General features: G+C 39.3%; 1 protein-coding gene across 1 annotated transcript in view; it reads left to right on the top strand.

Annotated features, from left to right (window-relative positions):
* LOC137149269 (sodium channel protein type 5 subunit alpha-like) overlaps positions 1-27226 on the top strand; it is an 83399-nt gene that overhangs the window by 36115 nt on the left and 20058 nt on the right. Inside the window, 6 exon segments of the mRNA XM_067542783.1 lie at positions 267-461; positions 3392-3745; positions 5952-6398; positions 7621-7764; positions 9178-9301; positions 22150-22304. Of these exon segments, the coding sequence (XP_067398884.1) occupies positions 267-461; positions 3392-3745; positions 5952-6398; positions 7621-7764; positions 9178-9301; positions 22150-22304 (1419 nt within the window).

Genomic DNA, 27226 nt, shown 5'->3' with positions numbered 1-27226 from the left:
GAGAGAGAGAGAGTAATGAGAGAGAGAGATTCCCAAATGTTACTCTTGTTTTACAGTTGTTCTAAACATCCTTTAGAATAAGAGCAGACAAGCCTAGAATTTTTGTTGACAATGTGTTATGTAATACTTGATAAAATTAGGGTTTGCTGTTCAGACTTCATTGACATAGCTATACCTCTACTACTATATTTAAGGGAGGGCCTAGAGAGAAGATGTGCTCACAATACCTTTTAGGCTGAAATGACTTACTGTTTCTTTTGTCACAGGTCTTTACTGGAATTTTTACTGCAGAAATGATCTTGAAAATCATTGCTCTAGATCCCTATTATTATTTTCAGCAGCGCTGGAATATTTTTGACAGCTTAATTGTCACCCTAAGCTTAATTGACCTGAGTTTACCAACCAAAGGTAAAGGAAGAAAAGGACGAGGAAACCTGTTAGTTTTTCGTTCCTTCAAACTGGTAATGGCTCATACATATTCAGTCTCATAAAACTTTTTATATGAATACAATAGAGAGGATTTCAGTTCCTCCATGCAGTGCAATGAAAATTAATTTCTAAATCCTCAGATTAGGAACTGGAAGCTCATTTTGTCTAATATCAAACCCATTTGAAAGTTTGACAAACTAATATAGCATTTGTATTTCACTGTGAGATCATTTTAAAACATGGAATGAAAGGAGTAAAAGAAAAATCCAATGTTAAAATGTAGCGAAAATTGTAGAAGAGAATGAAAATCAAATTCAAAGAAACTGAGAAAGAAGAAATGGAGGATAAAAATTCTAATAAAAAAGACTTATATATATACACATACATACACACACACACTGTATAATCACCACATTTATGGATTTTAGGGAGGTGGGTGGTTTATCTATCCATACACTGTAGTACAGTCTTCTTTTAGTTTGAAACAATTTAAAAAAAAAACAAATTAAACAACCTTGGAAAAAGTATGATTTTTAATTTAAAGGTGAAAATGGTTTGCAAACACAAACTTGTTTTGTAAATCCTACAGATTCCCAAAATAGTATTTCAGGTTCATATATCCATCAAAATGCATAAGATTTCCCCATCCTTACCTTAGTTCAGTTTGGAATGGAAAGTTGCTGTTCTTCATATTAAATATAACAACAGCAACTACTGTACCATCTCCATTAACAATATTTGGTGTTGTCAGCTGGTTCCTTCTCCTATGATACACTTTTGCAAGTTGTTCTTCGGCCTGTCACAGAGACCATCAAAGCAAGCAACTTCTGAGGAGAAAATGTGGTCAAAATTAAAGGAATGGCTGAAAAAAAAAGAAAATCATGTGAAGCACTCCGCATAACTTGTGAAAAGATAGGCATCTTATCCTGAGAGAGAGAGAATGTGTGGGCCTTTCAAATAAATCAAACAGTCTCAGGCTTAGATTATTTTATAGTGACCACATGAAAGAATATGGATGCTTTTCTGAATCTGGGCCTCAGGCCGCACTCCTATAAACACTCAAGCATGTAAGTAACTTTAAACACCTCAAGAGACTTGGAGTTACTCTTGTGTGTAACGGTTTGCAAGACTGTGGCCTATGTAATGGATTGGATGGACAAGGGAAGATATGACATGCATCTTCATTAAAATGTTTTTGGGATGTCTCCTAGACACCAATTTAGGAAAATCATCCATGTTCCACAAAGCACTTAAGCAGGTGTTTAACTCACAAGCACATATTTAAGTAAAAACAACGAGTTCTGTGGCACTTTAAAGACTAACAAATTTAATTTTAGCAGTCATAAGCTTTCGTGGGCTGCAACCCACTTCATCAGATGCATGAATAGAAATCAAATAGGGGGTATATATATACATCCAAGGGTAAGAAACAACAATGGGGAGGGCAGGTGTTAGCAAAGTCCATTTAGTTAAGCTTATGCCTACTAAAATTAAATTTGTTTGTCTTTAAAGTGCCACAGAACTCTTGTTGTTTTTTCTGTATACAGACTAACACGGCCTCTGGAACATATTTAAGTGCTTTCTCGAATAGGGATGGATTTAAGCATCAGCACATGTGCTTTCCTGACCTGGGGTCTTAGCTGGTATTTGTGATTTATTTGAAGGTATCTTATTTTCTCCCAATGCACAAAGAAATATCTTTTGTATCTATGTATAAACTATATAGGCACACATTTTTTCCATTTATTTATTTCCTCCTTTGCTCTACCACTACTGTTCCTACCTTGTCAATCATACTTGTTACTGGTTTCTCTTTATGATAATTTTTTTCTTATTGATTCATTAGGATTTTTCAGTGAGATTCCATAAGAATGTTATTCTCCAAGAGTAGAGATCTATTATAACATTTAACTTTGAAGAAAATTACTTACCTAATCTTCTATGATTCTATTATTATTTTCTGAATGCATAGTACTAGATCATCATTCACCAGCTCAGAATTACAAGATTTTATTGTTTTTACCATTTTATTTTCAAAATGGCAAAAGGAACTGACTATTTAAAAGATTACAGGCTGTGGAACCTGGCATTTGCCAGAGGTAGAGATCCCAAGAGTTATGAGATGTTATAACTTCTATAAATACAGAGAACAAGAATTACAGATAAGTAATTATCTTTTTACATCAACACGTATACCCCGATCCAGCTAAATCCTTTAAGCACATGCTTAATTTTAAGCATGTAAGAAGTGCCATTGAAATCACATGCTTAAAATTAAGCATATGCTTTATGTGGTTTTCTGGTTTAGTGTGTGTGATACTGTGGTGGTGATAGATGCTTTAAAAATCTCAAGATAGATCCTTGGCCTGATTTACAGAGGTGCTGAGTACCTATGACTCCTGTTTAAGTCAATGGGAATTGTGGGTGCTTGGCACCTCTAAAATTCAGGACATTTGTATGTAAATATTTGGGTATTGAAAATGGAAATAAAGTCTAGATTATGATAAACAGGAACATAAATTCTGGTTCTAAAGATGTGAAAATGCAGGAAGAATGAAATGCACCAACTTGCTATCCTGAAAAACTCACAATGGATGCTGGTAATAAATTGCTACTAGTGGTAGTGGTAAATATTTATATTATGGAATTGTGCAAAGACCACAACCAGGATTGTGGAGTCACTGTGGTGAATTCTGTATAAACATAGATAAGGAACAGCCATTGACGTTGAGGGCCTATGAGCTAAAAAACACACAGATGAAGAGAAGGGTACAGAGATATAATGTGCAAAATCAATATGGCCATATTGCATTGATCGTATACTGACTTAAAATCTCTACATTTCATAGTGTTCGAGTAGTTTGAAATATCTGCATAATGTTTTTAACCATTTTTAAACAGTGCAAAATTAGGAATATCTAATCTTTTTTTGTCTAATGCTATGTTTTATGTTTGTACACAGCTGAGGGTCTTCAAACTGGCAAAGTCTTGGACAACTTTGAATACCCTTATTAAAATCATCGGTAATTCAGTGGGTGCCATGGGTAACCTTACCCTGGTTTTGGCGATCATAGTCTTTATTTTTGCTGTAGTAGGAATGCAACTTTTTGGGAAATGTTACAGAGTGCATTATCATAAAAAATGTGAGGATTGCATGCCACGTTGGCATATGATGGATATTTTCCACTCATTCCTGATTATATTCCGAATTTTGTGTGGAGAATGGATTGAGACCATGTGGGATTGTATGGCGGTAGCTGGGCAACCATTATGCCTTATTGTCTTCTTGCTGGCGATGGTGATAGGAAACCTAGTGGTGAGTTTCCAGATATTTTTCTCTTTTTATTGCATGTACAATATACTGACTTAGAGAGACAAGGTGGGTGAGGTAATAACTTGTACTGGACGAGCTACTTGTGGTGAGACAGACAAGCTTTCAAGCTTTCACAGAGCTCTTCTTTATGGCAGCAGGGTGTGGGGGTGCAGGGTCCTCACATGTGGGAAAAAAGGGTACACTTTACTGGGGTCCAGAGGCCTTGGGGAGCCCAGCCCAGGCTGCAACTCTCATTACCATGAGGAAAAAATTGAGGCTAAATTGTAGATCATGCCTGAGGATATTTATGGAAACTTATTTCCCTGTACCTATGTATCTATTGTCCAGATCTTGTGAGATTTGCAAATCTTGGAGATTTGTAATACAGGAGAGGGCCCATGTTACAAGTTTGTACTAGACCTGAAAAAATTATGCTTGCGCCCTGAGGGGGTGTATGGTACCCACCTGGGGACGACAGTCTCTTCTAGTGCAAGGCGTGATAAATAATCATGGGTGTTCAGCTAAAGGAAGTCCAGTAGGGGACTTGATAACCAGCTACCAGCACCTGAAGGGTTTAAACACCAAGGAAAGGGTGGACTTATTTAGTGTGGGTTTTGGACCCAATGCAAATCCAAAGTAGTTCCGCTCAGATCTGGTGGAGTTTCACCCAAGTAAACCATTGTGAGACTAAAATCAGGCCTTCACTATCCTTTACTATGCTGAATCTGTGCTCTTGGCCTAATACAGAGGGTGATAGCTCTACCACAGAAATCATCTCCAGCTCTTTTTTACCAATTCTGGCCAGCTATAGGAACAGTGTTCGCATAATTATGTATATCAGTAACTTTTTGTAATGGTCTCCTCCTCAGGGAATTGGTGGAATGCTGTGATACACCAAAAACACTTTTTTTCCTTCTACAGCACTTGGGAGTGCTCCCAGGAGACACTGACTCTGAGGCAAATGTTAACGGTTTTTCAGTTGCTAGGCCTCATAAGCTGCAGCACCTGGTGGGTCCCAATATACACGGGGTGAACTCCCTCCAAATGCCATAGTCTTCCTGGGTCCCTCAGACACCCTGTCTCTCTGACCCTCTTCTCTTCAACATCCTTCCAGCAGCCACAAAACCTTCCCTTCTTCAGTTGACATGACTTCTCAACTAATCCATCACAGCTGATACTGTTAGAATTTATTGGCAGAAAAATATGTTAAGCTGGAGAGTGCATAACAGTAGTTTAAAGGTAATAAACATTACAATAATTTTGCAATCATGCCCAAAACAAACATTATAAACTGAGAATGTTTAGAATTAATAATAAACTTAAAGGAAATCCAAACATATCAAGATATGGAAATGCACAGTTAAATAACCAAACTTTACCCTATAGTGGTGCCTTGCAATAATCATAAAAATCATTGATGCATTTTAATGCTTGTGGATCCAAATTAGATAAAAATGATTTAAAAAGACAGAGTAGAGTTGTTTAATTTTTTTCCCCTCCATGTATCACTACAGGACCAAGGTAAGATTGTTTATATGCTGTACGTGTGTGTTTCCATGATTGGACTTTTTTAACTCAAGATTTATCTCTCTTCCAAGTTTTGTGTAGATAGATAATATATGAATTGGAAACATTTAAGACAAAAAAAGGCTGACATAGAGTGCTACATTTTTTATTTAATTTTAATCCATATATTAATGGATTTAGTTGTAAATGCTCAGACAATTAATTCAATACTCAAAGAGTAAATGCTGTAATTTTGGGGCGCATGCAGACATCACCCATAATAAACATAATAAAAAGATTAAATTCTTGTTTGAAGAGTAAAGTTCCACTCAATCTTAACTATATAGTCATGACCACAATTTATTATTAATTTACCTTTACTATTATAACTTTAAAAAACATATTGCAATCAAATTGTGTGATTTTCATACACCGATCTGTATTGGGGATAAGGCCATCATTTTATGCCACACAAAATATACTTTTTGTTTTTTATTTTTAGAGGATCATGAAAACATACTGTTTGAGAGCCAAATATGCTTCATGAAAAATAATTTGCTGAACAATAATAATTTCATTTTGTCTTGTTAAGGTTGGTGCATTAAGAACAAATTGTTTAGAAAGTGACTGTAATCTTCAAGCCTTCTATTTAAACTTCAAAATTATATTGCCATGGTTTTCTTTTCACTTCAATTATTTTCAGGTTCTCAACCTGTTCATTGCACTCCTGCTCAGCTCCTTCAGTGCTGATAACCTTCAAACACCAGAAGATGATGAAGAGATGAACAGTCTTCAGATTGCATTTGCTCGGATCCACAGGGGACTTCGCCTGTTGAAACATGCAACATGGGATTACTGTTGTGGAAAGATCAAGCATCCAAAGAAAGCCACCAAAAAGAAAATGAAATTGGCTACCAAGAACACATGCGTGGGGACTGGAAAAGAGGAGAAGAATTGTAAAGAATATTACAGTAACAATGTGACTGAGAAAACTAGAGACAATCGCTCAGTTAGCATTCTTGAAGATTTTATCACCAACCCCAACGTGTTTGTCCGCGTCCCTATTGCTGAGGTGGAGTCTGATAGTGAGGACAATGAAGAAGCTGATAATAAGTCAAGCACATTCACAAAAATGGAGTACAGTAAACAGGTAACAAGCTTATTCAGGGAGAATATGTTTGAGACTACAGGCGCTATAATGCAGCTAGCAAAAGCATAGCACAATGCAGCTGCAGAAGGTTGAATTTAGAAAAATTCAAAACAGAACTGAAGTGCAATTTTTTTTTAAGTGAGGATAATTACCCATTGGAAGAACTTACCAAGAGGTTTGGCAAATTTTCCATGAGTTGGAGTCTTTAAATCAAGATTGGATGTCTTTCTGAAAGACAGATCATAAGCTATTTGGCTTAATGCAGGAATTACTGGGTGAAATTCTGTGGCCTGAGTTAGGTAGGAGTTTCTGCTAGCTGATCATAGTGGTCCCTTCTGATTTTGAAATCTATGAATCTATGTTTGGCATCAGTAACCTGGCGGAGAGGAAATTTATTTGATGGATAAAGAACGTAGTGTTAAGGCTCAAATTGTGAACTTTTAACAAGGAGGCCTCTCCTTTTTTTGTCCTATCAGCATGTCCCAGAAATCTTTAGAACAAGATGGATGGGTTAAGAATGGAATGGCTCTGTCAGACTTTTGTTTATTATATTATAGTGCATAGAATCACATTTCTTTGTTTGTCTGAATTTTTGCAATTCCCTTCTAACTATGGAGTCCTGACTATGACTCTAAAATCATAGAATCGTAGAAGATTAGGGCTGGAACAGACCTCAGGGGGTCATCTAATCCAACCCCCTGCTCAAAGCAAGACCAACCCCAACTAAATCATCCCAGCCAGGGCCTTGTCCCCTTATGGTCCTGAATGATGCTACATAGTTATACTGAATAGTTCCAGAGGGGTATCCGTGTTAGTCTGTATACAGCAAAAACAATGAGAGTTCTGTGGCATCTCTCGAAAGCTTATGTCTACAAATATTAAATTTGTTAGTCTTTAAAGTCCCACAGAACTCTCATTGGTTTTTTTTTTTATAGTTATACTGAGTTCCTCACTAAGTCCAGATGGAAAGATTTCCATTGACATCAGTAGACTTTGGATCAAGCCTGGCTGAATTGTGGGTTCCTAAACCTATTTTAGTTCACCTATGAAAACTTTCCTCCCTTTGTTTTGTTCTGTAAAAATAGAGATACAGAAAATGAGCAGTTCAAGGTGCTTTGTGCTCCATTTGGAGAGTTCTACTTTAAAATTATGTATGCCATCCTTCTGCCACCAAAGAGAAAAGAGAAAATAAAATAAACACATCTAAGATTATCTTTAGCAGGAAAACCATCTGAGTCAGAGGGGAAAGCAATATAAAAGCCCAAGAGCTTGGTATAAAGGATCTGAGATTTCCTCTGAAGACTTAAATGAGTTCAGCATAGGTAAACAATGGAAGGCTGAGTCATCATCTGTACAACAAAAAGAGGTAACAGTATTTTTATTTAACATGAAATCGCCAACATTGGTTGATATCTGATGTATGTTTCAGTTTTTTTAATCTTATGAAGATCGTTAATTAAGAAATAATTTTGTACTTTAGATCTTATATTTATTACCCTATTTTGTGTTAATGCATAAGGAAGTTCTAATGCTTCTAGTGTTATGGGAGCCCCCAGATATCTTAGCCACACAGGTGTTCCTAATTGCATCATAACATCACTGATAAATTTAGCTGCATTAGCTGTATTTACCTTGAATTATTCTGATTGGTGAAAAGTAGGTGGATCTTAGTGAATGGAAATGGCACAATGCTGTATTTCTAAGTACTGATAAAAACATTAATAGGAAAAGAAATAAAGTCATGAGTTACTGACACAATGTTAAATAATTTTATTTAAAAAGATCACTATAAAATTAATATTGCCTACTTTGTTTCTTGAAATTTGAATTTCTGAAAAAAAAGGAGATGTTAAAAAATTGTCCCAGAAAATTTTGGTGTATCCAGTGTGATTTTTCTATATGAGTTGGAAGACTTTTAAGTGAATGTTGTATATGCAGTTTTTAGAATTCAGCTTTGAAAATTGCGCCTTCAGTCAGAAAAAGGAAACATACATGTGGTCTGTGAGACCAATCAAAACAGCTCAAGTTTCCCACACAGAATATTTTAAATGAATTGCTCACAAATAAACAAAAGTGCAATGATTATTCACAGAAATCTGTTGGAGAGTAATTTTGAACAATGAATATATGCAATTTGGAAACAGAAAAAGAGGAAAAAATAATTGAATAAATTAAATTATTCACACATCTCTGGTGGTGTGACATTCTAAATATGTTGGAATAGGAAGGAAGTCTATGACAGTGAAGAATACATGATGTGATTACATGTTCCATTTCATGTAAACTGCCACAGGCATTTTACAATAGTTTCATTCTGAACAGAAATTTTTAGATCTCTATAAGTAGTCCTTCGATAAAACTATATTTTCACCTTTTGCTTTCTCTATATTTGTATGTGTTGTGCTGTGTTTTAATTGTTTTCAGCCCTAGCTAGTAGAATGTTTGAAAGCCTATCCATGTTTGAGAACTACATTTACTTAAATACAGAAAAATTGGAACCATTCCCATTTGTGAACTTTACTAGAGTGATTAATCTGGTTCCTTTAAATGTAACTTTGGCTTCTGTTTGATGTGAGATACTTCAGGGATCATATACATTGTAATGCTGGAGGCCAATTCCAGGATTGCCATGTTATTAATAAGTTCAGTACTCAACTAAGCTTTATTTTTTTGAATATTTCCCTTAATTATAACTATTCATTCATGTACTTACTAAGCTTATTTTAAAGCACAGTGACTGCATTAGGGGAAAACTGATGTGGTGACTTTTCTTGTGTAGCAGCTTGATGACATCAGCTCTTCTGAAGGTAGCACAGTGGATCTGACAAATCCTGAGGAGCTTCTGAAACAGATCCCTGAGCTGGCTGAATACTTAAAGAAACCTGATAACTGTTTTCCAGAAGGTAAGGCTGTGCTGATTTCAATACGACTAAGAAGTGAGAAGAACAACCTACAGTAGCCTGTACTCCTCAGGCACTCAACACCAACACACTCTGTCTATATGCAGAGTAGTTAATGGTATTAATACTTTAATAATTAGTAATAATAAAATATTATTACCTAGTTCTTGTACAGCACTTTTCATAGATCTCTGTAATAGTGAAAACTTATGCGAAATAGGCAGAGGGAACTTGTTAGCATTCGGTTGAATTTCTCTAGGATGTTAAGCATGGAAGCCCACTTTAAATTACTGTATAGTTTTTAGTTTCACAGATTTACTTCATGCCAATATTTGTGCTCAATGCATATCTAAATGTTCACAGCTAGCTCCTTCTAGTCAAAACTATCCATAACAAGAATATTGTGATTGTCTCTAGAGGAAAAGTTAAATTTATTAACATTTCCTCCAAATCCTTATATCAATTATTACTCAGCACAAAGGATAATCTCCCAGAACTGTCTGTAGTAGATGTATGGATACAACATGTCATCAAGGTCAATTCATAGTTGGATTAATTTCCTTATAACTAGATAATTAAACTCCTTATAACTAGAAAGGAATAGAATTCCTGGATAATTATCTCTTTGATTTTATAAAACCTGACAGCGCTCAGATCTCTTTCCCATAATTTTCTTGATCTTTGTCACTCATATTAGCTGACATGCTGTTTCTTCATATTGGCTGGAGAGCACTATCCTAGGGTGTCTAGACATCTAGATATGGAGAATCAGAGGAAACAACCACCTGTAACACAAGACCCTCCCCATCTATCTCCACAGCAAGAGGAGTTGTTTGAAGAGCAAGATGAAGAAATACCACCACCAGCAAATATATCTTACTCTGTGTCTGATGAGGCAATAATGCCTTCTCCTCCTGCCTACAGAGAAAACTTCAGATATTTCAAGAGAGTAGCTGAGATTTTACAAATTTCATTGGAGGAAATTCAGGAAACCCACCACAAACTGGTTGGATGTACTCCACACCATTCCCTCAGGCAAAGTAACTCCACCAATAAATGAAGCCTTGCTTGAATCACCTAAAACATTGTGGCATCCCCCAGTGAGGGCACCTGCAATGTACAGGAGAGCAGACAAAAATGTTATGTGCCTGTGAAAAAGACAGAATACCTATTTTCACATCCAATGCTGAATTTGTTGATGACGGATGCTGTAAATGAACTCAATAAGCAACAAGACTACCTCATGCTGAGGACCAGAAATGTTTGGACTTGTTAGGCTGAAAAAGTTATTCTTTAGCACTGCTGCAATTTAGAGAGGCAAATTATCAAGCTCTCGTTGCTAAATACAATTATCTCAACCACAATAAATTCACAACTTTTATTGAATATTTTACTCAGTAACAAAAAGAACAGTTTTAGGCAATTATTATGGAAGGTCACCTCATTACCAAAACATCATTGCAGGCTTCACTGGATGTGGCAGTTACAGTGTCCTGCTGTATGGTAACAGCAATAGTGATACACTGGGAATTGCGGCTGTGGAATCGTAAAAGAGGTCCATAATACCATGGAGGATATCTCATTTGATGGGACAAAACTGCTTAGTGACACCATGGATAAATCTCTCCATTTTCAGGGGTCAGGAAAAGATTTCTTCTCTCACTGTATTCAGCCTATTTTAGTTTATCTCTTCCCCCTGAAGCATCAGGGATGGCCATAGCTGGAGATGGGTCACTGAAAAGGGAGGACCAAGATTCTGCGGTTTCACTGAGATTTCTCTTTCTCAGGTGCTTGGCTGGTTGGTTCTTGCTAACATGCTCTGGGTCTAATTGATTGCCATATGTGGGGTCAGGCAGGAATTTTCCTCCAGGTCAGATTGGCAACACCTTCCTCTGCAGTGTGGGATGTTGGTCACTTGCCAGGATTAAGTGGATATATTTCACTTATTCATTTCCCTGCCATTGCAGTGGCTTTAGGCATTAGTGTGTGTTGGTCCCTCCTATTTTCTGACTGTGGCACATAATAGACTAGTCTTCTCTGGGCAGTAGTACTTTGGTCTAATTTCAGATGTTGGGTTATGGGCAGTGGGTGGTGTTGGTGGCATGTGATATACAGGAAGTCAGAATAAATAATCTGATGGTCCCTTTGGCCTCAAACTATGACTGTGACACTCTTTAAAAGATCTGAAGGCAATTCTTCATTCATTCAGGATTTATTCTCCTGCTAACAAAAGAAAATACATCAGGTCACAGACATATCAAAGATCTCATCCAGTTCAATTTCCAACCTATCATAGGGCATCGTAATCACCTAGAAAGAGGTCTAAGTTCCAGAAGAAGAGATCTACAGCATCTGCAACTGCAACAACACAATCTTCCACATCTGGCAAGCATTCAATTTGTATGCAGTGTTGTTGCAGCTGTCAGACCCAGGATATTAGGGAGACAAGATGAGTGAAGTCATATCTTTTATTGGAACAGCTTCTGTTGGTGAGAGAGACAAGCTGTCAAGCTACACAGAACTTTTCCTCAGGAGGTTGGTGACCTGAGAGAGTTCTATGTAACTTGAAAGCTTGTCTCTCTCACCAGCAGAAATTGGTGCAATAAAAGATATTGCCTCATCCACCTTGTCTCTCAATTACTCAATTTGATACATGGGTCAAGAGCTGCAAACCACTTCAATGTTTGGATTTACAGCTGCATTACCTTCCTACTACACTTTTCCCACCATTTGGAGACCATCTTTCCCTTTATAAAGATTCATGGGAAAGTTTTACATCAGACAAATGCACATTAGAAATGATAACATCTGTCTACACAATCTGTTTCAGCTCCATTCCTCCACCCCACCTAATTTGCCTGTCTCTTTTCAAGGACCCCTCTCATGAGAAGTTTTTATGACAGGAGTTCTACAGCTAGAAGCTATAGAACCATTTCTACGCCCATATGTGGGAAGGGTTTTTTACTCAAAATGCTTCTTAGTACCCAAGAAGAAGGTAGGGTGGAGACCCATTTTGGACCTCAGAATGCTGAACACCTTCATCCAGACACAGAGATTAAGGATGGTTACCTAAACAGCGACAATAACAATAGATCCAAGGGACTGCTTTGCAGACCTTGACCTCCAGGATGTATATTTTTATAGCAAAGTGATTGGCCATGATCATTTTCAGCATTGTGTATTTCCATTTGGCTTTTTGATTGCCCCCCAGAGTTTTCATGGAGGTTCTATCAGTAGTAGCAGCCTACATAAGGTATTTAGGAGTTGTAGTCTCCCCTTAGCTAGACAACTGGCTCCTCAAGCTCAATCTTATGACAAAGTATAGTCAGCAATAAACAAGGCTATAAGCTTATTCAAGACTCTACGGGTAAAACTCAACAAAGGAAAGTCCACTTTGATACCCATTCAGCTCATTGAACTTATAGGAACCAACTTGGTTCCATAGCTGCCAGAGGTTACTTACCAGTGGACAGGTTTGATACAATATCAAGCCTTATTTCCCAGTTGAGTCCACACAAAACAGCAAGTAGTTGTTGAGTCATTATGGCAGCATGTATATTTATGACACCTCATGCCAGATTACATCTTTGATTAAAGATTAAATATGGTTAAAGAGTGTTTATATGCCCAAAAAACACAGGCTAAACAGGTCACTATGAATTCCTTAAAGGGTTCTTGACTTGCTCAGTCAGTGGAAGTATCTGAACAAGGTGTGCATTGGAGTACCTTTTACTCTTTCCCACTGACCTTACCCATAAGAACTATAGCGACAAATGCATTCGTAATAGCTTGGGGTGCTCATCTTCAGGGTCATATGATCCAGGGCAAGTGAGTACTAATCTGATCTTCATATCAATTTATTAGAGTTTAGAGCATTTTGAACACATGCAATCACTTCCTGCCAATGATCAGTGGTCAGTCAATCACAAGCATGACAGATAAGGTGACCATGTTTTACATAAATTTTCAGTGGGGAGTGAGATCTTTCTCCCTATGTACAGAAGCAGGGATGCAATAGAATTGGTGCATACGCCATGAGATTACCATTTTGTCTGTATAGTTATTGGGTCTGCAAAACACTATGACAGACAGTCTAAGCAGACACTTAATGAATAGGAGCTGAGCCATTTAATGTTTTACAGAATATTTGCCAGCTGGAGATTGCTGGAAATAGATCTCTTGGCCCTGAGCAACAACAGAAAATGCCAGAAGTACTCTTCAAGGGAAAGTTTAGGTCACAGCTTTCTGGAGGATGCTTTCCTCATAACTTGGGCAGGGAGTCTGGTTTATGCCTCTCCTCCCCTTGTGTTGCTTTTGAAGGTGCTGAAAAAGATTAAGCAAGATAGCATGTTTTCATTCTTATAGCACCAGCATGGCCAAGACAGTTATAGTTCCCAGACCTGATATATGTTTTGTCTCAACCATCATTTCATTTGCCATTGATGCCCAAACTGCTGACTCAGGACTGCAGGAAGATTCTCTATTCTAGTCCTGATTTGATGGATCTCAAGACATGGTTGCTAAGTATAGAGGTGAACTGTTCTTACGAAGCACAAAACAATGGTGAACAGCAGAAAACTATCCATAAGAAAGACTTGCCTTGAAAAATGGAAGAGGTTTCAATCTGGGTGAATGCAGTGTGGCTTTTCTCCTTTTGATTCTGAATTACTTTTATTAGCTTACCTTTTGGGCTTAAATATCTTTGGTTTGTCCTCCAATCCAGTTAGAGTTCACTTAGCAGCATTTTACCTGCCCATTGAAGGGCTTTTCTGTATTTTCACATCTTAAAATCTCTGGATTTATTATCGTTTGGTTAAACATGTCAGATAACCTGCCCTGATGTGGAACCTTAATTTGGTTCTTAATGCATTAATGAAACCATCATTTGAGCCCCTAGCAGAACATTTTTACTGTGCCTATCTAGTCATAGATATCAAGGCCAGAAGGGATGACTGTGATCACCTAGTCTGACCTTCTGTATAACACAGGCAGTAAAACATCCCCAAAATAATTCCTAGAGCACATCTTTTAGAAAAACATCCCATTTTTATTTTAAAATTGTCAGTGATAAAGAATCCATCACAATCCTTGATAAATTGTTCCAATGGTTAATTACTTTCACCGTTATAAATTTACATTGTATTTCCAGTCTCAATTCATCTAGGTTCATTGTCCAGCCATTGGATCACGTCATACTGTTCTCTGCTAGACTGAAGAGCCCATTATTGAATATTGTTTGCATGTAGATACTTACAGATTGTAATCAAGTCACTCCTTAACCTCTTTGTTAAACTAAATAGACTGAGCTCTTTCAATCGACCACTGGAAGGCATGTTTTCTAATCCTTTAATCATTCTCATGACTCTGCTCTGAGCCCTTTCCAATTTATCAACCCCTGTCTTGAATTGTGCACACCAGCACTTGGACACAGTATTCTAGCAGCAGTCCCACCAGTAATAAAAGCAGAGGTAAAATAACCTTTCTACTTCTAATTAAGAGTCCCCTCTTTATGCATCCTAGGATCACATTTCCTCTTCTGGCCACAACATCACAGTCATGGGACCTTATGTTCAGCTGAAATCTTTTTTCAGAATCACTGCTTCAAAGGAAAGAGTCCCCGTTGTTTTAATATAGCCTACATTCATTGTTCCTAGATGTATACACTTAGCCATCTTAAAAAACATATTCCTCGTAGTCATAACTGTTGAGGAGTCAAGCCAGAGACAGAGATAGAAGCAGGGGCCTGGAGGGAGTCAGGAACACAGGAACTGGGGTTGTGGAGGATCCAGTATAAGCAGGGCAGGAACCCAGACCAGGCTGGGAGGGCAGGGCTCAGGAATCAGCTGAGTAGGCAGGGTCCAAGGTGGCAGCCAGCAAGGGATTCACCTAGTTACTCAAACAACTCCCTGTGCCTCCTTCTGGCTTAAGTAGCGCATCTGAGTCAATTGGTGGGGCCAGATGTTTCCCCAGTCAGGAACTTCGTGAGCAGAGCCCTTGCTGAACAAGAGCTTCACTGGCCCCCTTCTGGGGGGTGGCTGTGATCTGAGCACTACCTGGAGACCTATCGCCCTGTGTTCAAGACCCATGATACCCTCACAAAGTATTCCCTACTAATTCTAAAGGCTATTAGAACAACACTAAGAACTGTTTAATAGCTATAGATAATATGGCAGTGAAGAAGTTTTGGACACAGAGGATTCTGACTCAGACCGCATAGCAATGAGAAGCCGTAGGCCTGCACCTCCCAATATACCATGATAGTGAGCAAGAAGATTTCCATGGCACAGAAGTAGACCAATGGACACTACTCACAAGATTTTCTTGTTTCAGGTGCACTGTGTGCATGCATGGAATATGCATAGGGACCAGCACTCAAAGAAGAATCAACACTTTAATTGATCTTACTATTTAGGAAAATGGAGGGTGAATATCAGGAAAACTTTCCTTTCAATATCAGCACATTATTCCAGCTTGTTGGTACTTATTTTATTATAGGTGGGGCTGACAGCAACATTTCACTGTGCCAGACTTGAACCATTTGGGCTGAAATTCTCCACACTGGGTAGCTGACTGAGGCTGATGTTTTTTGTATATTTCAGCCAAAATGTTTCAGTTGTTTCTGACTGAACTAGGAACTGGGATTGATGGGGCAAAGGGACTGGGGACAAGGATCTGGAGGTTGGGGAGAAAACTGCAAATGGCTGCTTGAACATTCCTACAATTAAATTATTCTCTAGCATATTTGCTATAAAATAAAACAATAGAATATATGTATTATATGTAAAATATTTCTTAGTTTGACTCTCTCTTCCTGAAAAACTTCGTATGCTGTTTAGGCCCCAATCGTGGAAACACTTACCATATGCTTAACTATAAGGAGGTGAATAGACGTCAAGGGGGCTACTCACCTTCCTCCAGTTAAGCTCATGCATTAGCGTTGATCATTGAATTAGTTTCTGATTCTGCAACAAATTCTAAATCCATGTGATCTCATATCCCATGCAATTTAAATTAATATTCTAAGTAGGATTTTGGGTGGTACTATAGTAATTCTTTTGGCATTCTTTGTAATTACATTATGCATGTTGGATTGTTGTGGATTTTATATAATTCTAGTGGAATTTAGCAGTGATGTTTATAGCATGGACTAGTTCAGCAGAAGCTGTATCCTCTTTAGCTAGACTATTTCAGTTTGAAAACAGGAAAATTATTACAAATCAGATTCTCAGGTCTAGCCAAGTTACTCTCAGCATAGGACCCAAGATAGGGAAAAAAAGATGGCTATCCTGATGGTAGCTGGGGCCAGTTCTGCCCCAACATAAATTAGAGCAGTCTCTACCTTCTTCTGACCTGATTAGGCTTCTCTAATCTGCCCCATGGCAATGGTCTCCAAGGAGCTGTTCCGCTGTTTGGATATTACTGGATTGCAAAACACTTCTACTCCTGATACATGCCCCATGAAATGGGGAAAGGATGGTGTGGTGCAGAGCTACCTGTGTCACTTTTACAGGAGACAGGGACTTCTCTAATCTGGGGAACATCCAGCTTCCTTGTCAGAGATTGACACTGAGGGACCTGACCAGGGTCAAGGATCTCATATGTTTTCAATTCATAGTCAAAGGAAATATAAATTCCCACTTAAAGCAGCATTGGAAAGTAGGAACATTTCCAAATTTAACAGACTAGCACATCAAACTATTTACTTTGTATAAATATTGTGTTCTCTTTATTGTTTTCAATTTTTCCAGTGTAAAATTCTCCCTTTAAAAGTTTTAAGCTTTATACATCATGGATCTTTCACATACAGTATCGTTATCCTTGTGTATTCTGCTGCAAGCATCTCCACTGCAAGCATTTCAGCTATATTACAGTCAATTAACATTAATTTACAGTCTAAATCACAAACATAGAATCATAGGACTGGAAGATAGGGGTGGAGATAGGGGTTCCTCTCATCCTAGCTGCAAAGGAGATAAAAAGTCTAGGAGTGGGTCTAAAAGATTTTGTTCCTTCCAAGTGAAAGGCTAATGTCCTTCCAACATCCAAAGTATGTAAACTGGCAGGGTAAAACACTGGTAACTGTAACTGACTCTGGCTTTGACCCTTTGCTTGACTCCTCACTCTGTTTCTAACTCCAGCCCCCGGCTTTGGTTCCTGGCTCCCAACTCCAAACACTAGGCCTGAATGCCCATGCCTCAGTCCTCATAGTTTTCCTCATCTCAGGAACCTCCCCTGTTCTTCTCCCTCAGGAGTAGGCCTATGCCCAGAGATCTGGAGTTTAAAAACCATGTTCCCTGCCCTACTTCTCAGTCAATGGTGACGATGGGTGCAGCCTTTCCTGCTTTGGGGAAACTTATATCTCCACCAACTACAGCATCTGCCGTGCCTTGCCTCCCCAAACTTGAGAGGGACAAGAGCTTCAATTGAGGAAGTATCTCATGGAGAAACCCATGAGACCCCAGTAGGATCCAGGCTGGGAGGATTTCCATATATATCTGCCTCAGTCCATGAGCAGAACCCTCTGAGCATGAGCTCCAGAGCAGAGGTCAAATCTATTAAGTCAAAGGATCCGTTGTCTTGGGCCTTTCGTGAAGGTAAGTGGTGCACTCATAAATACAGGACCAGATACCCTTCTAAATCTATTTCCAAAAGAAGGGATCCCTCCCTGACTACTTCGAAATCAGATAAAGCCTCACGTTCAAATCCTAAAGACTTAGACCTACCTAAATCTCCCAGGCACAAGGGTAAAGCATGCAGAAGCAAGGATTCATCAGTACTGACTCTGGTTCCAACAGTTAGTCAAAAGATCAGTATCCGCTGGCACTGACCATCAGCTCCAGGCAGGAATCTTCTCCAATGATACTGACTGAATCCAGCCTTCTCCATAAGGGCTGTGCTGCAAGTGCCAGAAAGTCCAAGGAGCAAGATATGCAACCTCATCCACTTCAAGATGAGCCACCCAACTTCCTTCACAAGCAACTGGTTACTTTTGATGGGACATTCAAGAGTTGCAAACCATCACAGATACCATCCTCTTCTGCCTTCCTAACCTTTCGTGGCTGCCTAGCATACTTTGCCCACAGTTTGAGGGCCATAACAATGGACAAATGTGCACTAGATATCATCCACGCTGGCTACATCTAGCTTCTTTCCCAGCCCCTCTTCAGAGACCACTCATAAGGAAATTCTCCATCAGGAGGTGTCCTCTTTCTTCAGACAAGGAGCTGTAGAGTAAGCACTTCCTCAATATTGTGGCAAAGAGTCCTATTTCCAGTATTTATTTCCCAAGAAAAGAGGAGGATGGATACCCGTTCCCAACTTGCATCAGCTAAATATTTTTATTTGCAAATTAAAATTCGTCTTGGTTATGTTGGCATCCATAATTCCCTCCCTCGAAAAAGATACATGGATTGTGGTTCTTGATATGAAAGATGCTTACTTTCATGTGAACTTTCACCCATCCTGCAGAAGTTTCCTCAAATGTCTGGAAGGGTCCTCACAAAAGTCTTTTCAGTGTTGGCAGCAGAGATGAGATGAAACAGCTCCACCATCTTCCCATACCTGGATGACTGGCTCCAAACAGGCAGATCCAGGCAGGAATTTCAGGTGGCAATCTTATATTTACTCCCTCTTCTGGCATCTTTGGGAAGCTGCCTAAATATAGAAGGATTCACCCTGACCTTCACACAGATTCTAGACTTTATAGGAGTGACACTAGACTCACCTCAGCAAGGGCCTACCCCCCATGGACAGATTCCAGGCTATGAACTACCTGATAAGACAAGTCACTCATAGACCTCGAACTACAGTCAAGATTGGTTGTTCCCTGCTAGGACACATGTCCCCTTTTACTTACATAACACCATTCACCAAACTTCACTTCTGTTGCTTACAGACATAACTTTGGTCTGTTGACTCACCAGACAGATATAGTGTGAATACCAAGGTGACAATCCCTGCCTATGTCATGGCTTCCCTTGCCTGATGGACAAATCCAGAGGAAGTGCACACCAAAGAAGCTTTCCCAGCCCCCACCCCCAGACATGATTACAATCACAGTTGTATCCCTCATAGGCTGGGGAGCCCAAATGGGTGAACGTACAACACAAAGTACATGGACAACTTGGGAGGCTAGGATGCATATCAATGTACTGGAACCAAGAGCAGTCAGACAGGCCTGCAATGCATTCCTCCCACTTATACAGTCCCAACATGTCCAGATAATGTTGGACAACGTGACTGTCTTGTACATAAACAAAGAAGGAGGAGAAGTGGTACACACATAGAATCTGTGTATGTGGAACCATATCATACTCTCAGCAACATACTTCCCAGGTACACAAAACTTGCTGGCAGACAATTTCAATGGGTACTTCTCCATCGACCATGAGTGAGAGGTACACAATTCTGTGCTCAATGAAATTTTCATTCAGTGGGAAACACCATCTTGGGACCTGTTCACTTCCAAGGAGAACAAGAAGTTCAACATATATTGCTCCAGAGAAGCACTAGGTTGGGTTTCCCAGGCCAATGTCCTGATACTGTCCTGAAGTAGACCACCTGAAGTATGCCTTTCCTCCCATTTCATTACTACCCCAGGTTTTGCAGAAACTTTACCACAACAAAGCACATCTGACCCTTCCTGCTAACGCAGGAGAACCGTGGGATCAGATGTCCCAACCTGGACCCTCTTCACTTCATGGCCTAGTATTTGGATGAGCTTTTGTTTTCTCAGGCTGTTAAAAATATTTTCAATCACAGTAGAAAAAACTCCACCAGAAAATGTAATCTAGCTAAATGGAGGCATTTCTCTACCTTGGTGCAAAAAAGCTCGTTGTCCCCATAGACTGCAGGTATTCCTGCTATTCTAGACTACCTCCTCATTCTCAAGATGGCAGGCCTTCTGTTAACCTTCTGCAGATCCAGCTTGCAGTACCCAGTGCCTTCCACCATTGGGTAGAGAGCTACTCTGTTTTTATTCACCTGATAACAAATAGATTCCTGAATCATCTCATTAGGACCTTCCCCCCAGTAATGAAGGCAACACTGCAATGGGACCTCAAACTTGTACTCTACTTACTAGGCCACCCTTTGACCCACTGGCCACATACCTGGTGTTCCACTTGTCTATGAAGGTTGCCTTCCTCATCGCTTTCACATCAGCCAGAAGGTAAGCTGGATTCATTCATGACCCACACTCCGTAAAGTACTTTTAATAAAAAGAAGGTATCCCTTCATTTCCATTTGAAATGTATTCCTAAAATAATTTCCAAGTTCCATATAATCAATCAGTGTACTTAATGGTTTTCTTTCCAAAACCTCATGCCTCCAGCAAAGAGAAGAGACTTCACTCTCTCTATCAGATGAGCTTTGGCATTCTATCTGCAAAGAATGAAAGCAATTAGGAAAACCACTTAGATTGCTTGTTATAGCAGAACAAACACAGTGTCAAGCAATATCTGCTCAGAGACTCTCTAAGTTGATTTCTGACTGTTTCCTCCTTGTTATCAGTTAGCATAGCTCCTTGCCTTGAATGGGATGAGGGCCCATTCCACTAGAGTACAAATAACTTCAGTAGCATCTTTTTGAGAAGTGCCTATGTTGAACATTTGTAAGGCAGCAAACTGGAGTTGCATCCACATGTTCACAAAGCATTAAACTTTAGTCCAAGTCTCTTCTGATGATTCAATCTTTGGAACAGCAATATTACAGAATCTTTACCTTCTGCATCCTTGCACCTCCCTCCTACTTCACTACTGCTTACCAGTCACCATGTATGGAAGAAGCACTCAAAGAAAAAAAGGAGGCTACTTACCGGTATCTGGAGGTTCTTTGAGATGTGTGGCCCCATATGTATTCCACTCTGATTTGGATCATGACTAGATTTGTGATAGAGAAGGAACTGGAAAATTGGTCAGTCTGCACCTCCCCTTGTACCTTGATTACTGAGCACAAAAGTCTTCAGAGTGCAAAAGTGGACCAACAGACAATGATCGCAAGATTTTCCAGTCTCAAGTGCATTGTGATCATGAGTACACACGTGGAATACTGACAGGGACCACATAGCTCAAAGAACCTTCATTTATGGTTAAGTAACCTCCATAACTATCAGGGTAGTTAAGCACTGGAATAAATTGCCTAGGGAGGTTGTGGAATCTCTGTCATTGGAGATTTTTAAGAGCAGTTTAGAGAAACACCTGTCAGGGATGATCTAGATAATACTTAGTCCTACCTTGAGTGGCGGGGACTGGACTAGAATACCTCTCGAGGTCCCTTCCAGTCCTATACTTCTATGATTCTATATCTCCTTTAAAGGTATATGGTGGAAACCCAGTTGCTTTCTTTATTTTAATCTAGAATGAATAAATGACTAGAAATTAAAATGTAGGGAACAGTACTGCACTGTTAAGGGGGTGGACTAGATGACCCCACAGATCTTCTTTATCGCTCATTTCTATGATGCAATGACTCCTTCTGCCAATTGCATTATCCTTCCACCTTCCAGTGCTAACTGTGCTGTTGAAAATGCTGGTAAACCTCCTCCAAAGAGATGAGATCCCTCCTGTTACATTGCCTTTGTTTTATTAATCTGACCATCATCACTCTGAGGATGTTGCCAGTGTTCCCTACAATATCTGTTGAGCTGGAAGGTAGCTCACTAATGGGTGCAAGATATTTCTCATTACTTAAAAATATTTTTGTAGATTGTTTTCAAAGAAAAATGGACAGAGAAAGAGGAAACAGCAGAAAGACAAGTTTAAAGTGACCAAGGACTTTCCTCTGAACCCAAAAATCTCCACAGCAGTCCTGGGTGTTCATGTACAGTTAATTACCATGTGTCCCTCTTTCAGGCTGTGTTCGACATTTCCCTTGCTGTTCAGTGAATGCCACAAAGTTTCCAGGCAAAACATGGTGGAACCTGAGGAAAACCTGCTACAGAATAGTTGAACACAACTGCTTTGAAAGCTTTATCATATTCATGATTCTGCTGAGCAGCGGAACCCTGGTAAATTTAACTTAATCTCATCTCAGGTTGAATTATAAATGACTTTTTTAGCATCGGGAAGAGGGTGTATTTTCAAACCTGATGGGAGGAGAAGAAAATTGGCCTAGCAAAGGGCTAACTTATTTTTTATAATAATTAGAAAATACTGTAAGTCAAATGACAGAATGAGAACTCTAACAAGCTTGATGATTTCCATTCTGGTTGTATATTGGTTTTTCTGAAGCTTTGTCTGGCAGTTATTTCACACACATAGACTATCATTTTTATGTGCATCATTAAGACCAAATAATCTTTCTTTGGTGCTAATTCTCTTGGAACATGAAGCTGAAACTACTGCTTCTAGATTTTTGTATCCATCTGAAAAAATACTCCCTGAAAAACTACTGAAAATAAAATTCCTCAGGACAGAAGTGGAATGTCTGTGTGTAAAAGTTACAGGTTGGAAAGTCAGTGTGAATCTAAATAAATCTAAAGGGAGCCTAAGTTTGCATAACTTACATAATGAGGGGCCAGAAGAAGGCTTAATTCACCTTGCCTCCTTCTTGACCTACACTTTCTTTAGATTTGTGATGTCCTATACCTTTGAAAGGTTTTGTCACTTTGCATTCAGTTTCAGAGCCTCACTTTTGTGTTAGTTTCTGTTTTGCTTCCAGAACAATAAAGCAGACAGCTGTATTTAAATCAGCAATCCCCGTGTCTATCGTTTTGTCTGCTAGGTCTAAATATAATATTGGCGAAAAGGAGCTTCTATCCCATGGGTGTCCAGTGCTCTCACTGCCTGAACAAGAAGGAGAAAAAGAAACTAAATAATATTTTTAAAAGGAAAAAAGTTCACTTAGAGGCACCAGGTGGCAGACTGCAGTTTTTGTTACAAGGGGACAGTATCAGCCAGTCAGCAAAAGAGCAAAAGTAGGCAAATAAGGGCAGAACAAAGCAGGAGGCGACTGCAGTTGCTGTTGAACTGCCAGCCACAGAGCAGTAAGGAGGAAGCACCCATCTTGGATCACCTCATGCAAGAAGACAGGCATAGTTTTATCCTGCACTGAGGGCCAGCAGAGGGAGCATGAGCATGAGCATGAGCATACTCAAAAGAGTGATTCTGCAGTGTAAGCACACAGCCAGCAAAGGGAGATCAAGTACAGACAGTGCATGGTTTAAAAAAAAAAATCTGTGGAAAAGCAGATATCCAGGAGTGTGTTTAATTCAACAGGAGAGAAGTGAAATCACAACTCTTCTGGGCAATGTTAGTGAATTTGAAGTAAACCGTGAATCATGAGTTGTGGACTTCAAACAGTTTGTAACTTGCAATTCCATTCCAGATGGACAGTGAGTTTCAACCTTTCAGACAGGGATGGGTCCAAAGGCATATAGACTGCTGCATGATCTACTCTATCCACCTATACCTAGAACTGCCACGTATGCTGCAGTTACTGCTGCAATGCAGGAACTTTTCTTTCCTAACATCAATAATAGCAGAATGATAGTGGTTACATCAGAGACATCAGGGAAGAGGAGAGTCAGTGACACTGTTCGTTGCTGTTCTAAGGAAATTATCAAAGCATTGTCAGTTTGGAAAAACATTAAGTGATGCCTTGTGTGACCAGTTTGTCTCTGGATTACATAACAACAAGTTACTGAATTTATCAGTGTTACATTCAAGAAGACTCTTGAGATAACTATTGCCAGGGAAATCACAGAAAAGGATTATCTGGAATTTAGTGTAAATCAAGAAGTACATCTCCTGAATTGGTGAGACAGAGGCCCATGAGAATGTGAGGCATTTTCATATGGCCATTGTGCATAAACTACATATGCTAAGAAGGTTTGCTGGGCACTCCAGGTCATTTGGAGAAAGTGCCAGGAGAAAGGATACATTGTGGGTTATCTCTTGCACGGTTCAACATCCAATTACACAGAGTAACCAAGAGCACATGTATGAAGACTGAATCTAAGAAAGTACGGAAGTTGGAAATTCATAATGTGGAAAAAATAAAGAGCTCTAGTGACACGGATCAAAACCTAGCACTTCACATGTTAACAGAAGCTGGAGTAAGAGATGGCATCTGGGTCACACCCTTGGTTGAGGGAGTTCCTACAAAATGGAGTTTGACATTGGAACTGCCATCTAACAGATTTCTCCATCTGCCTATCACCAGACTTCGTCCCAAGTACCTCTGGAAGAATTCTCCCCAGTTTTAAAGACTTTTATAGCAGGGAAAAGTTAGTCCCAAAAGAGATACTCCAATTGAAAGTTCAGCTAGATAGACAATCAGTCATTTTACCCTTGTATGTGATTGAAGGAAAGTATCCACCACTATTTGGCAGGACTTGACGAGAAACTCAAAGTGAATTGGACCAAGATCAAGGTGATCACGAAAGCATCTCAAAATCTTCAAGAAATACTGAACAGACACATCAAAGTTTTTGAAAAAGAATTTGGACAGATAAACAACATATCAGTGAAGATCACTTTTAAGTCTCACAGCCAGAGAAAATATTGCAAGTCCAGAGTTTTGCTTTATGTTCTGATGCCTCTGGTGGAAGCTGATTTTAGACCATTTAGTGAACATCAGAATCTTGTTACACACAGTGAGTGGGCAACACCCATTGTACCAGTGAACAAACATGATGGCTCCATCTGAAATTGCAGAGATATCAAAGCGAATGTGAATCCACTCTTGTGTGCAGACCAGTGTCCACTTCCTTGTACCAAAGATTCGTTTGCTACTCTTAGTGGAAGACAGTGTTTCAGTAAATTGGATTTGTTTAATGCATACCTATAAATAGACTCATAGACTTTATGATCAGAAGGGACCATCGTGATCATCTAGTCTGACCTCCTGCACATTGCAGACCACAGACCCTCACCCACCCACTCCTATAATAGACCCTTAGCCACTGGCTGAGTTACTGAAGTCCTCAAATCACGGTTTAAAGACTTTAAGTTTCAGAGAATCCACCATTTACAATATTTAAACCTGCAAGTGACCCATGCCCCATGCTGCAGAGGAAGGTGAACCCCCCTAAGATCTCTGATAATCTGACCCAGGGAAGATTCATTCCCAACCTGAAATCAGTGAGCATGTGGGCAAGACCCACCAGGCAGATACCTGGGAAAAAATTCTCTGAAGTAACTCAGAGCCCTCCCCTTCTAGTATCCTGTCGCTGGCCACTGGGGATTTTTGCTACTGGCAGTCACTGATGGAGTCACATGCCATTGTAGTCAGTCCTGTCATACCATCCCCTCCAGAAACTTATCAGACTCAGTCTTGATGCCAGTTAGGTTTTTTGCCCCCACTACTCTCCTTGAAAGGCTCTTCCAGAATTCCATTCTGCTGATCTAATTTCATCTAATTTCAAGCTTAAACTTCCTGATGGTCAGTTTATATCCATTTGTTCTTATGCCCACATTAGCACTTAACTCTCCCTCCCTGGTATTTATCCCTCTGATGTATTTATAGAGAGCAGTCATATCTCCTCTCAGCCTTCTTTTGGTTAAGCTAAACAAGCCAAGCTCTTTGAGTCTCCCCTCATAAGGTTTTTCATTTCTCAGATCATCCAAGTAGCCCTTCTCTGCACCTGTTCCAGTTTGAATTCATCTTTCTTAAACATGGGAGACCAGAACTGCACACAGTATTCCAGATGAGGTCTCACCAGTGCCTTCTATAATGGTACTAACATTTCCCTGTCTCTATTGGAAATACCTCACTTGATGCATCCTAGGACTGCATTCGCTTTTTTCATGGCCACATCATATTTACGGCTCATAGTCATTGTATAGTCAACCAATACACCCAGTTCTTTCTCCTCCTCTGTCATGTCCAACTGATAAGTCCCAAATATAGATTGATCTGGCATCTCAGTATATCTCACAATCAACATGCAAATAAAAGCTTATTTTGCTAAAAGTTGCTTTTTGATATCACATTGACATCTGCCCTGTTCCAGAAAGCCATGGATGATATTCCAAAGGGACTGAATGGAATTCAGTGCTATTTGAACAACATCCTTGTTAGAGGAAAGGATCAGCAGGATCATCTTTGAAATTTCAAAGCTGTCTTGCAACATTTGGAAGACAGTGGACTAAGAGTATATCAAGACAAAATGTGAGTTTTTCAAACCTTCAGTTGAATACCTTGGACATGTAATTGATGCAGTGGTCTTAAGGAAATTGCCAGAGGAAAAAAAAGGCAATTCTTCAAGCACTACCACTAGAGAATGTCACAATTACGTTCATTCTTAGGACTGCTTAATTACTATGGTAAATTTCTGCGTAAACTGGCAGCATTGCTTGCATCTTTCATAAACTGTTACAAACAAATAACAAATGGAAATGGACTAAAGAATGTGAGTATGCATTTAAGGAGGCAAAGAAGCTGTTGGTATCATCCGAAGTTCTTACACACTTTGATGCCTCATTACCATTGCAGTTGGCTTCCTATGATTCACCATGTGGAGAGAGTGGTGTTCTTTCCCACATTTTTCCTGATAGCAGAGAGAAACCAATTGCCTTCGCTTCACACTCACCACCTCTGAGAAGAACGATGTGCAAATAGAGTAAGAAGCTCTCAGCCTTATCTTCAGAATTTGGACGTTCCATACTTGTCTGTATGGTAGACATTTTATCTTGCTGACAGATCACCACCCATTAATTTCAATTTTTGGACTGAAACATGGATTTCCATCATTAGCCGCTGCTTATCTGCAATGACGGGAATTGCTACTTTCAGCTGATTCCTATACTATTCAATTATATAAAGGGATGCAACATGGCAATGCTGATGACTGTTGTACCTATCATGTCCAGGCTCCCATCTATCCAAAGAAACTTCAGATGAAGTGTTTTATCTCTATTTGAGAGAGAGATTACCAGTCACTAACACAAAGAAACTGTTAAGGATGATGTGCTTCTCTTGTGAAGG

The sequence above is a fragment of the Emydura macquarii genome, unplaced genomic scaffold (assembly GCF_026122565.2).
Source record: "Emydura macquarii macquarii isolate MOO-44397 ecotype Brisbane River unplaced genomic scaffold, CSIRO-AGI_Emac_v2 contig_719, whole genome shotgun sequence".
NCBI lineage: Eukaryota > Metazoa > Chordata > Testudines > Chelidae > Emydura > Emydura macquarii.
Note: the sequence above shows the minus strand (reverse complement) of the source record. Positions and strands in the feature narration are given on the sequence as shown.